The 14,236-nt window shown below is 31.0% G+C and overlaps 1 protein-coding gene across 2 annotated transcripts in view; it reads right to left on the bottom strand.

The window, feature by feature from the left end:
• Positions 1–13,594, bottom strand: part of LOC127714325 (major facilitator superfamily domain-containing protein 6-like) — a 45,647-nt gene extending 32,053 nt beyond the window's left edge. Inside the window, exons 1-3 of one of the 2 annotated variants that reach the window (XM_052220387.1) lie at positions 13,090–13,175; positions 6,757–6,812; positions 5,079–5,174 (exon numbers count right to left, since the gene is read on the bottom strand). In XM_052220387.1, coding sequence (XP_052076347.1) covers positions 5,079–5,163 — 85 coding nt within the window. In that variant the 5' untranslated portion in view covers positions 5,164–5,174; positions 6,757–6,812; positions 13,090–13,175. Of the gene's footprint in view, positions 1–5,078; positions 5,175–6,756; positions 6,813–13,089 lie in introns of both variants that reach the window. The other variant, XM_052220386.1, reaches the window with a different exon arrangement.
• Between the last annotated feature and the right edge of the window lie 642 nt (positions 13,595–14,236).

Here is a 14,236-nt window from a genome sequence, read left to right as displayed (position 1 = left end):
AAAATTATTTAACCAGTAAATTAAAATATACCATGGCTTTTAAGAACAACAACAACAACACTACTTTATTTAAAGAGGGTTACACAGTTAGCTATATAACTAATCTTCCCTGAGGCCCTAAGAGAAAGAAGTAAGTTCAATTAACTGCCATATTTGGCCCCCTGTATCAAGTCCATTGTTTCAAGACAAAAAATATTTCAAGTAAACGAGTAAACATGTAAAAAAGAGGAATAGAACTTTTTTGGTCCAGCTTTTCTTAATAAACAGCTGCCCAAAGAGTGCATGATACACCCTTATTGTGCATATTGAAATTGTTGCAAGAATAAAAGGGGATATTTTGAAGGCATTTAGTCATATGTTAACCAATTCCAACAATCAAATCACTAAATCAATAAAGCAAACTCAAGTTATGGTATATAATGTGAAAAATGTACTAAAATCTGAAAATTAAAAGTCCCATAACTCAAGAGCTACAAACTGGAAAATTTTAAAAATCAAAAGAGAGCTAGCTGCCTTACACCAATCCCCACAATAAAGTAAAGTTTAGAGGAAATCAATCCAGGAATACTGGAGTAATTGTTTGATTTAAGAAAATTGCCTTAAATGTAACAATTAAACAAACCAGGAAAATTAAAAGATAAATGGAAAATGCGCCTTTTGGCCACAGATGCCCAGGCTTGTAAATATGCATGAGTCAACTTCCACATACAGATGCAGCATTCACATTGTTATACCCGTTTTGTGATTATAAGCATTGTGTATATTGTTTCATAACATTTGGTTGCGGTAAACTTAAGTTAGAGAACAGAAACGACAGATTTAGCAATTTTTCCATTTATAAAGGGGCATAAATCAAGAACAGTAAAAGTGATGCCAATCATGCCACCCAATTTCGAACTTGATCTGTTTTTTTTTGCGGTAATAAGCATTGTGTATAAGTTTTATAACATTTGGTTGAGGCAAACTCAAGTTAGAGAACAGAAACGAAAAATTCAGCAATTTTTATGTTTATAAAGGAGCATAACTCATGAACGGTAAAAGTGACGCCACCCAATTTCATGTTTTGTGGTAATAAGCATTGTGTATAAGTTTTATAACATTTGGTTGAGGCAAAATCAAGTTAGAGAACGGAAACAAATTTTGGGGACAAATAGACGGCACGGACAGGACAGACAAGGGTATCACTTATTGCCCCTGATGCCTAGCAGCGGGGGCATAAAAATCACAAGGGAGCTTTCTGTCATCAATCCCCACAATATTGTAAAGTTTGGAGGAATTCAATTCAGAAATAATGGTGTTAGTGTGCGATTTGTGAAAAATTGCCTTAAATCTAAGGGTCATAGTTTCGTAACTCTGGAATGACAAATCCAAAAATAAGAAAAAATAAAAAGAGAGCTTTCTTCCCACAATTCTTATGGTGTGTTAAAGTTATAAGAAGAATTTGAGTTTCAGAGTGTTGTTGGACAGATGGAAGGATGGATGGATGAACAGACATTGGTATACCATAATACAATGGGCATATAAAAAGATCTAAAATATAGATTTGGGTGAAAATTGACCAAATAGTCTGATTGAGCTGCATTCCAGTCGGGCTAACTGGCTCTTCAATTTTAGAAATGAGATGAGACTGGCATTACAGTTGGTATAAGAGGTTTGAAAATTATTATTCTTATAATACACTTGAGCATTTGTTTGTCAACAGGCATTTTCCCTTGTTGTACTTTGGAATAAAGCCAACAATTTAATACATCATACATATGATTATTATTATCAAATAAATATTATTCTAATTATTTTTGTTATCATTATCATAATAATCATTATCTTTTCTTTAGTTTCCTTACTTATGTATTCCCATAGCTTATGTAATCAAAGTACTGAAGTACTGAACATCGGATGACCGCAAGTTCTTGTGGATGGTCACAAGCACTTGTCTCAGAAAAAAAATCACATCTCTATACCTGAAAGTGAGGTAATGTACAGAGATATATTTTTTTCTGAGACAAGTGCATGCGTGGATGATGAATAAATGACAGGGAATTCATATATAACTATTATATTGTAGTGATACAAATCAGTATACTCTGGTTTGTTGTTATATATTATATTAATATTTGTATATATATATATAACAGTTACATGTATATATAATTTTCATCCATTTGTATATCATTCTATTCTACTATTCTAATAATAGTGCAGTGCAAGTGCATGGTGGACACTCTTCTGTAATAATTCGATTTTTCTAATAGATTGGATTTGAGTAGGCATTCATATTTTCCCACAAAATGTTCTTGAGATATTCTTCCGCATGCCTAACACAATTTTTCTGTACGTGTGCATAGATATTAATAATTTTTTACATATATATATATTTCTAACGACAAAACATTTTCATATTTTTAATTTATGTTCCAAAAAAAATATTTTTATGAGTATTCATTGAAGTAATTTATAACAAGTGATAAGGAATGTTATTTTGCACTCGATTATGTCCGCGTATTTATAGATCAGTTACCAGTTAAAAACAAAAGTCAAATCTCTATGGCAACAATACATCAGAATGCCCTCACGGTCATCGCGATGTAATAAAGTAAAAGTCTCCTTCCTTACAATTCCCATAGCTTATGTAATAAAGTAAAAGTCTCCTTCCTTAGGATTCCCATAGCTTACATGTATGTAATAAAGTAAATATCTCCTTACTTGTGATTACCATAGCTTATGTATTAACATAAAAGTCTCCTTACTTAAGATTCCCATAGCTTATGTAATAACATAAAAGCCTCCTTACTTACCATTCCCATAGCTTATGTAATAACATAAAAGTCTCCTTACTTAAGATTCCCATAGCTTATGTCATAACATAAAAGTCTCCTTACTTAAGATTCCCCGATAGCTTATGTAATAACATAAAAGTCTCCTTAGTTAAGATTCCCATAGCTTATGTAATAACATAAAAGTCTCCTTAGTTAAGATTCCCATAGCTTATGTAATAACATAAAAGTCTCCTTACTTAAGATTCCCATAGCTTATGTCATAACATAAAAGTCTCCTTACTTGAGATTCCCATAGCTTATGTAATAACATAAAAGTCTCCTTACTTACGATTACCATAGCTTATGTAATAACATACAAGAGGCTCTCAAGAGCCTGAATCGCTCACCTGCATTTCAGAGGAGAAGATTTTTAAATGTTAGCAAACTTGATGAACAAATTGTGTAAAATTGTCTTTAAAGGGCAATAACTCCTTAAGGAGTCATTTGACAATTATGGTCATTTCACTTTTTTGTAGATCTTACTTTGCTGAACATTATTGCTGCTTACAGTTTATATATATCTATAATAATATTCAAAATAATAACAAAAAACTGCAAAATTTTGTTAAAACAACCAATTCGGTGGCAGCAACCCAACTATCGGTTGTTTGATTCGTCTGAAAATTTACGAGCTGATAGATCTTGACCAACTGAACATTTTTACCCTATGTCAGATTTGCTCTAAAAGCTTTAGTTTTTGAGATATAAGCCAAAAACTGCATTTGACCCCTATGTTCTATTTTTAACCATGGTGGCCATGTTTGTCGATGGATCAAAACTTCGGATAAAATTTATAAACTAGATACCCTAAAGAACATTTAGTTAAAGTTTGAAGGTATTTGGCCCAGTAGTTTCAGAGGAGAAGATTTTTGAAATAGTTTAGGACGACAGACGAAGACAGATGACGGACGACGACGGACGCCAAGTGATGGCATAAGCTCACATGTGGCCCTTCGGGCCCCGGTGAGCTAAAAAAGTCTCCTTAGTTAAGATTCCCATAGCTTATGTAATAACATAAAGTCTCCTTACTTAAGATTCCCATAGCTTATGTAATAACATAAAATTCTCCTTACTTGAGATTCCCATAGCTTATGTAATAACATAAAAGTCTCCTTACTTAAGATTCCCATAGCTTATGTAATAACATGAAAGTCTCCTTACTTACGATTACCATTGCTTTTGTAATAACATAAAAGTCTCCTTACTATTCCCATAGCTTATATAATAAAGCAAAAGTCTCCTTCCTTCCAATTCCCATAGCTTATGTAATAAAGTAAAAGTCTCCTTCCTTAGGATTCCCATAGCTTACATGTATGTAATTAAGTAAATATCTCCTTACTTGTGATTACCATAGCTTATGTAATAACATAAAAGTCTCCTTACTTAAGATTCCCATAGCTTATGTAATAACATAAAAGTCTCCTTACTTAAGATTCCTATAGCTTATGTAATAACATAAAAGCCTCCTTCCTTACCATTCCCATAGCTTATGTAAAAAAATAAAAGACTCCTTACTTAAGATTCCAATAGCTTATAAATGTCATAACATAAAAGTCTCCTTACTTAAGATTCCCATAGCTTATGTAATAACATAAAAGTCTCCTTAGTTAAGATTCCAATAGCTAATGTAATAACATAAAAGCCTCCTTACTTACGATTACCATAGCTTTTGTAATAACATAAAAGTCTCCTTACTTAAGATTCCCATAGCTTATAAATGTAATAACATAAAAGTCTCCTTACTTACAATTACCATAGCTTATGTAATAACATAAAAGTCTCCTTACTTACGATTACCATAGCTTATGTAATAACATAAAAGTCTCCTTACTTACTATTCCCATAGCTTATATAATTACGAAAAAAGTCTCCTTACTTACGTTTCCGATAACTTGCGTAGTAATGTAAAATGGTGCACCTTAGTGTAACTAACAATTTAAATTTATTTATTTGTTCTTAATATGCGATTAGTCATTTTGCTTGTATGCACTTGCACCCATTTACATATTTGTGCTGTACTTTTTGTTGTGCATGGTTTTCCTTTTTTTGTATGAACATAATAAATCATAATTGTAATATATACATTAGTTTGTCCTCAACACTGACTCATAAATAATTTAAGTTCTAAGTTCCAGGCTCTAAGCTAGCAAGCAGATAAGATGAAGACATTGAATATCAGCAATTTATTAAACATTGACATTGCTTTACATGAATCAGAAAAGAAATTAAAAGATAACAAAACTTGAATAAGTCTTTACATACCAGCCAGGTTGAAGAAGTAAAAGCCCTTTACTCTCAACAATCCTAGATCTATTTTGTACCATTTTGCTGTTTGTGAGTCAGTCATGTTTCTTCTTCCTGCTAATTACAATATAATAATCAGGGTTTTCTCTTTCTTTTAACCTGTATGCAATTTCTATCTGAAATAAAATTAGCTTTGCTTTATCATCATATACATGTAGTGTACTCTGCAAGACTTTTCAGGGCCAGCCTATGATTTAAAATTCAGTGAGACTATTTTCTGAAAGGGTGGTATAGGTTTCATAAAAATCTGGTAAAAATTGTACACGCAAGAGTGCTTACGATGCATTTTCCATAAAATTAATATTTCCAAGGGCATAACTCTTTCCCAAAAAAGGGTATGGGTAGTTGAAAATGTTATTGTAATTAAGTGTAATGCATTACAATTTTCTATGTAATTGAATGTAATGTGTAATTGAGCACTTTTTAAATTACATGTAATGGTAATTTAATTAATTACATTGAAAAAAACATGTAATGCTAAATTACTTTTCAATTACATGTGCATGTAATTTTTTATGTTAATCATAAGAAATTATGTTAACATTAATTGTAACAGCTTCCATTTTTATTTGATTATTTCCAAATGATCAAATTCTGGATCTGGTAAGTTAAAAAAAGAGACATTTTCTAACTAGTCACTATAGGAACCTTGATTTTCAAAGACAAATTGCCATATTGCTGTTCAATGTACTATTCAGATCTATTGCACCAACAAAATATCAGTTTAGCATGTTCAACACTTCTGATAAGCAGCAATTTTTTTCAAATTTTGTTAAGACCCCTTGATTCAAAATTTTATTTTTGAGATATTGATTTTTTTTTTTAAAAGGGGGGTTTTCACATGTCGCGCCGTATCTCAAAAACAATTTATGATTATTGCTTAAAATTTTACACATATCTTAGTTATATTAATCTTAAGATCTGTATACTTTTTGGTTTTGATTCAAAATTTTACTTTAGAGATATTGAGTTTTTTGTAAAAAAAAAGGGGGGTTTTCGCATGTCGCGCCATATATCAGAAACTATTTATGATTATTGCATAAAAATTCACACACAAGATGACGGGCGTGTCATGCGCTCATGGCGCAGCTGTTTATTGTAATCCTTGACAACATAAAATCTTGTGGGTTACCAAACAATAGAACATATTTACCCACTTGGCCTCAGGCTTTAAAATTCATAAAACATGACCAAGTATTATCAGTCGGGGGACTTACTTAAATGAGTGATTAAGAAATCACTGATTCAGGTAACATTTTTTCCAGAAATGTTGGAAGTAAGAGTTGTCTTTCTTTAATAATCACCTATTTAAGTAGTACAAATAAATCACTAAGTGATTTAATTTTATGTAGCTTTAATTAAATAAAACTAATGATCCAGGGACTAATTATGTTGCTAAAATTATCAGAACCAACATCTGTGTTTATAGGATGACCGGTCCTATCAGGTGATGACCTTGTACTGAATCTGGGATAATGACATGAAAATCACTTGTTTAAGTATCATACATTGTCATACCTCTAGTTTCTTCAATAAAATCACTTCCTTAAGTATTATTATTTAAATTACCCCCACTAATTTCAACACTCCAAACAGTAAAATTTTAATGGCAATCAGTAAAATTTTATTACATAACCTGTAAGATGAAACCTTGAATTTTACAGGAAAAATACTCCAACTGCTGGGAACAATCTGTAAAGAAAGTATTAGATCATTATTTAAAGCTTTATTACAGCATTTTTTTCAAAAATATAGAATTTATAGATGAAAGATTGCATCAAAAGCATAAACCTTGCTACTTTAAAAAACCAAAAGGTTAATTTTTTTCAATTTTACTAATAATTAGATATAATCTAAACCTGTATGTTTAAAATTTTGGTAAAACTACAAAATCACAGAATTTCTAATTTGCTACTTATATGAGTGATTAATGAATCAATTATTTCAGTAATTCCCCTGACTGATTATCTAACCTATACTTACAGTCAGGGGTAATACTTGTACAAGTAATTTTTAATTACTTAAAGAAGTAAATATTAATATACTTATATAAGTAAATTTGTAAGATACTTATACAAGTGTATTTTATTCACTTGTATAGGTAAATTATTTTATTGGCTTAGTTATGTCCCTTAGACATTCAGATTTTTTTACTTATACAGGTCAAAAATCGTACTATTTTCTTTTCATGAATTTCTCCAGACTTCTTTGCTGTAATAGAATTTTTAATTGTCTGTCTTTTGCAGATGTCTTTACTAATCATGTAAGTGTAATTTCATGGACAATGAAAATCTCATTTGTCTGTTATCTTCAGAACACTGCTCATTTACAAGCCCCCAAGGGGCAATTTTTGAAGGCCTTGCACTATTACTTAAGATCTTTGCACAATTAGTTTCTTTGGTGAATTAATGAGATGAAACATTGAACTCTTATAAAAAAGTATGAGCTAACCTGAGAAAAATTGTTAAAGGCATGTTTTTACATCTCAAATTGTCGAATTTTGAAAATGCAAAATTGATTTAAAGTTACTTATTCAAACAACCCTCGTCATAAGCAAATCAAAACAAACAGTACTTATAGAACAACATATAAAAAGATGCAATCTTGATAATGTCATACAAGAATATATTGAAAATTTTTTTGATAGGTGGTGCAATATCTTGTCTGTCCTGTTACCATGTTCAGAAGAAATTCTGTTATTTAGAAAAGGTTTCAATAAAATTTTAAGCTTGTTTTTCGTAGCCAAAAAGATGGTTTTCAAGAGTAAAAACTTCTGAATATATTCCTTCTGTGAAATTATTTGCCAATTTTCCATCTTGTACCGAAAAATGCCTCTAAAAATTGGTTTTCAAAGGTTATAAAAATAACCACCAGTAATGCAAGTCTAAGATAGCAATTCATAATGTTCAGCATTTGTTCTCTCTTTCAAATAAACCCAACATCAAGTAAATCCCTCGCACGTTGGTTTACTTTTGTCTTTATTTTATTGGTAACAGGAACGTACGTTAAAGATATATCACTATATTAACTTCTATCCTGTTACCTTTTTGTCTATCCTGTTACCGATAGCAGTATTGCACCTGCAAATGCTAAATTGCGAAGATTAAGGCGTTATAACCTTTAGATGAGTTCAAACAACAAAACATTTCATTATGTGTGCAACTATATGTTATCATAAACTTTTTAAAGACGTTTCTGTTTACTATTGTCTATCCTGTAACTGTAACCATAGCACCATAGTAACAGGATAGACATAACAGGATAGACAAATTTTATCATGTTTGAATGCTGTTGTGAAATAACTACTCCCTTTGATGAAGTGATAATGTTTTTCTGTTGTAATTTTGGTTTCCAACATGTTATTGCACTTTTTGCAAGTATGATATTGGTGTAATTAATCAATATGCTGGTAACAGCATAGACATTACAAAAAAGTACCCACTATTTTTTTTCACTAAATATCTTGAAATTTCTTTTCTCTACACTGTTATACAAGAAATGTGCTGTGTTAAATGTTTAGGTTACTTTGCACTTTTGAAATCAACACTGACTAGTTCAATATTCATAGAGAAAAATTTAACGGCTGATTAAAGTAGCGGTAACAGGATGGACATGAACTTCATGTACGCTGATTGAATTTAGTTTTTAAAAAAATGGTACATATAATAATAAAGAAGCTGCGATTTTTCATTAGAGTTATTATTTATGTTCTAAAAAAGTCCCTTTTGCAGATATCAAGGCGATCAGAAAATAGGAAAAAAATCATTTGAAATGTGTTACTCGGACACTGTTACGCACATAAATTACGCAAAAATCGGACTTAAATATATTTCAATCTTATCAAAATAGATCTAAATCGTGTTAATTTATTAATGTTCTGACCCATAAATCCTACAAACTTTCATTTAAACACTAACAACGGCATTTTCCCATTAGAAATAAAAATTTTAGCATGGGTGTACTGAAAATTCAACATTTTTTGAAAATGACCCATATATTAGGCATGAACATGATGAAGATGGAATTGATTGCAGATAAGCTAAATTGTCTGTCGTAAAGGATCATAAGATGCAGTCACAGAAATTATTATTTGATAATTAAGTCTAAACTCTATGACAGATCCATGATCCATTGGATCACCAGTGAATATATATAGAAAATAAATAAAAAGGAAACCAGCCAATTTAATATGTACCGGAATGACTAGAATAGACGATACCGCGCAGATAGGGAAAAAAATATAAAAGATTTGCACAACGGTACTAATATAAAATGGTAATATACGAAAATGATGTTATAAAATCGTGTTGACAAATATTTCGGCTTAAGCTTCAATTTAAATAAATGTGACGAAGTCTAAAAAGTGTGGTACTGTGTGTACTGGGGTATTATGTTCGTGCGATGGTAATGTTATAATCTCCACTCGATACAGTATAAGCTTGTCTCTTGACGTTTACCCAACACAGACGAATCCGGGTCCGTTCGCGCCCAATCACGTTCGCCCCCATGCACGTTCGCCCCCTTTCACTTTCGCACCCTACACGTTCGCACCCAAAGTCCGTTCGCACCCTACACGTTCGCGCCCAATTTTTATTGGTTTTGTGTTTAATAATTTGTAAACGAGTTTTGGTAAGTGTATTGCTATAAATATATATTTTTTCATTGTTTCTAAATAAAGTGAGATTCTGACAACGTTTTTTTAGGTGTTGATAAAATCTTAATCATGTTTTGGTTAGTGTATTGCTATAAATATTTCTTTTTTATTGTTTCAAAAGGAAATGGGATTCTGACAACGTTTTTTTTTTATATGTTGAATAATTCGTAATCATGTTTTGGATAGTGTATTGCTATAAATATTTTTTTTTCATTGTTTATGAATAAAGTGAGATTCTGACACACATGAGATCAAAGGAGCCAAGCTGTTAAAAACAATTATCTTTCATGTTTTTTATTTAAAATCTTCAAAGTTTTACTCATACCAAGCTAAATACATGCAGTATTTACATTTAAAGCAAGTTAAAACAACCATGACAACAATCATGATTTTTAAACACCCAACAATAACATCATATTAGGCTGTGTATAAATACCAATTAGCAGTAATCATACATAATTAACATTTAATAATTAATCATCAAATCAATTTAAAACAATATTTCATTTAAAAATTCCTGAATTTTTATTTATGAAAATAAAAATATTTTACAAAACATCTAAAAATTTATCAGGTTTTTGAATAAAAAAAGGGTGCGAACGTGTAGGGTGCGAACGGACCTAGGGGGCGAACGTGTGGGGTGCGAACGTGTAGGGTGCGAACGTGTATTGGGCGCGAACGGACCCGATACCAACACAGACGATGAATGCCAAGTACATGCACTTTTTACAAGATAATCCATAATTTTGTTATGCATGCTATGGTTTTCAAGATATTCAAGACAATAAATGCATTTTATACTTATATTTTATTTTTATCCATGGGTAATTATCGTTGTGAATTGACTATTGTATCACATGGACAAAAGAGTCATTTTTTTTTAAACGACACACAATGCATTAAACTTTTACTATGTTTACAGGATCACGTTTTTTCTGTACTCAATAATTTTTGTGTTGGAAACGCGGCCATTTTGTCAATACGTTAACAAGAACCTTCACTGAGTTCCAAATTTGAACAGCATCAGTATTCCAATTGTCCCTGCAATCTTATGAAATACTCATCAAATGTAAAGTAAAAGTAACAAAATAGCACCAGGATATTATTTTTAGGACGAAATCATAGTAACCCAAAATAATACGGAAAAACAATGACATAAATCCGGTATCTGTAAGCGTACAGAGACGTGCAATAAACAGCTGCGCCATGAGCACATGATACGCCCGTCGTCTTGTGTGTGAATTTTTATGCAATAAGCATAAATAGTTTCTTACATACGGCGTGACATGGGAAAACCCCCCCTTTTAAAAAAAAAAAATCAATATCTCAAAAATAAAATTTTGAATCAAAACCAAAAAGTATACAGATCTTTAGATTAATATAACTAAGAAGTGTGTAAAATTTTAAGCAATAATCATAAATCGTTTTAGAGATACGGCGCGACATGTGAAAAACCCCTCCCCTTTTTTAACAAAATACTCAATATCTCTAAAATAAAATTTTGAATCATCACCAAAAAGTATACAGATCTTAAGATTAATATAACTAAGAAGTGTGTAAAGTTTTAAGCAATAATCATAAATTGTTTTTGAGATACGGCGCGACATGTGAAAAAAAACACACACCTAGCTGTTTTAGTTACTAAGTCCCGTAACTCAAAAAGTTTTAATCTTATTTTCACCAAAAAGTATACAGATCGTTTGACCATCATAAGAAACAACCATGTTAAGTTTCATGAAATTTGGATAAGTCATTCTCAAGTTACGGTGCGACATGTTTACGCCGGACAGACAGACGGACAGACAGACAGACAGACGGACAGACGGACAGACAGACAGACGGACGGACAGACGGATGGACGGACAGACAGACAGACGGACGGACGCCGGACATTTGTATAACATAATACGTCCCGTCAAAAATTTGACGGGCGTATAAAAGGTATTCGGTCACAATGGCGGCGTGTTAATGCTTGTGCTGTAAATAGATCAACAAATGAAATACAACTAATATCACTGGCCACAAATGTTCATTCCGCCGTGTATTTATTCCGGGTAACTGTTTTTCACTAGAGAATATTGGATGTAAATAGTGTGAAAGTTGTAAGCGTACTTTCATTCCGCCGTGTATTTATTCCGGGTAACTGTTTTTCAATAGAGAATATTATGGATGTAAATAGTGTGAAAGCGTCGATCTTGATATTGTTGTTTTGTTTATATAAGCCGGGTTATTGTTTACATAAATAAATGGGTTATAATTAACAAAAATTTCAAGGAACCAGTTTAAGGTGGTACCTAACACTACAGGGAGATAACTCTGCAAAAATCAGCTAAACGTTTAAATTACGTTGTATTGTTCAGGAAATATTAAGCTTCTCAATGATCAAAATATGGGTTTGTCAAACTGCTATATAACCAACGAAATTTTTCTGATAAAGTGGTTGGTTCAAATTTTTTGAAATTTTTATATTTTTGTCAAAGGGTCAATAGCATTTTGTCAAAATTTTATGAAAATTAAACGAGCCAAATTGATATAAGTCAAGGTGTTGGGTACCACCTTAAGATCGTTTAATTAATCAATGTTAATCTGAGTCAATCTAGTAGATATTGCTATGCAAGTTTCAAATACACTAAAACCAGAAGTCCATTACTAGACAAAGTGAGCAACCTGTGCTATATAGTAAGGCGATCACGATGTCCCCTTTATCAATGGAAAGCGCAATTGGTGGTCCCCGCAAATCTCGTTTTATAACTATATGGATTCATGGGTAAAAACATTATCAAAAAAAAAAATTCATCAAACAGATAGCTGTTAATTAGTCTCCTTGAGTGTTTGATAGATTATCAGTTTGTTGTAAATAAGGTGAGCCGACTTAATGCGGTGGTTTCTATAATATTGCCAGTTATTTAACTTCTTCATTTTAATTCAACATTTAGAAAATGATATAAAATTAAAACGTAAAATGGCGCACCTTAGTGTAACTAACAATTTAAATTTATTTATTTGTTCTTAATATGCAATTAGTCATTTTACTTGTATGCACTTGCACCCATTTACATATTTGTGCTGTACTTTTTGTTGTGCATGGTTTTCCTTTTTTTATATGAACATAATAAATCATAATTGTAATATATACATTAGTTTGTCCTCAACACTGACTCATAAATAATTTAAGTTCTAAGTTCCAGGCTCTAAGCTAGCAAGCAGATAAGATGAAGACATTGAATATCAGAAATTTATTAAACATTGACATTGCTTTACATGAATCAGAAAAGAAATTAAAAGATAACAAAACTTGAATAAGTCTTTACATACCAGCCAGGTTGAAGAAGTAAAAGCCCTTTACTCTCAACAATCCTAGATCTATTTTGTACCATTTTGCTGTTTGTGAGTCAGTCATGTTTCTTCTTCCTGCTAATTACAATATAATAATCAGGGTTTTCTCTTTCTTTTAACCTGTATGCAATTTCTATCTGAAATAAAATTAGCTTTGCTTTATCATCATATACATGTAGTGTACTCTGCAAGACTTTTCAGGGCCAGCCTATGATTTAAAATTCAGTGAGACTATTTTCTGAAAGGGTGGTATAGGTTTCATAAAAATCTGGTAAAAATTGTACACGCAAGAGTGGTTACGATGCATTTTCCATAAAATTAATATTTCCAAGGGCATAACTCTTTCCAAAAAAAGGGTATGGGTAATTGAAAATGTAATTGTAATTAAGTGTAATGCATTACAATTTTATATGTAATTGAATGTAATGTGTAATTGAGCATTTTTTAAATTACATGTAATGGTAATTTAATTAATTACATTGAAAAAAACGTGTAATGCTAAATTACTTTTCAATTACATGACTTGTGCATGTAATTTTTTATGTTAATCATAAGGAATTATGTTAACATTAATTGTAAAATAATATTTAATTCACATATATTAATAAGAAACCAATAAATCCTAATGAAACTTTTAGAGCAAACTGCCATCAATGTACTTCTAAAATATGTGGAAGTTTGACTTTGTGACTTATATGAAGGTAAAAATGTTTTAAATCCTTGCACACACTAATTTTGTCAAATAGGTATACACAATAAGTTTATAGAAATAAAATTATCAGCTGTAAAAACAAATGGCAATTAGTCTGATCAATATATGAGTAAAACAGCCTAGGGACAATGTAAACTAATACATGTATTTTATCTAATTAGCAGATGTATACAAATATATGAAGCATTATACTTCCAATTATTTTCAATGTTATGACAACTATATTTCTTTTGAAATTTTTAAAGAACAAAATAAATTTGTAATTTATATAAAACTTTTTAATTAAATTACAAAGAAATCCTTCTTCTTAAAAATGAGAAGAAAATAAGTTAGCAACCTAAGTTGGTTACCTTAATTAAAGGAAATCCAATGGTATTTGACCAAATGCAAAATAAAAAACGGATGCCTAATGAT

This window comes from Mytilus californianus, unplaced genomic scaffold (assembly GCF_021869535.1).
Source record: "Mytilus californianus isolate M0D057914Y unplaced genomic scaffold, xbMytCali1.0.p SCAF_9, whole genome shotgun sequence".
NCBI lineage: Eukaryota > Metazoa > Mollusca > Bivalvia > Mytilida > Mytilidae > Mytilus > Mytilus californianus.
Note: the sequence above shows the minus strand (reverse complement) of the source record. Positions and strands in the feature narration are given on the sequence as shown.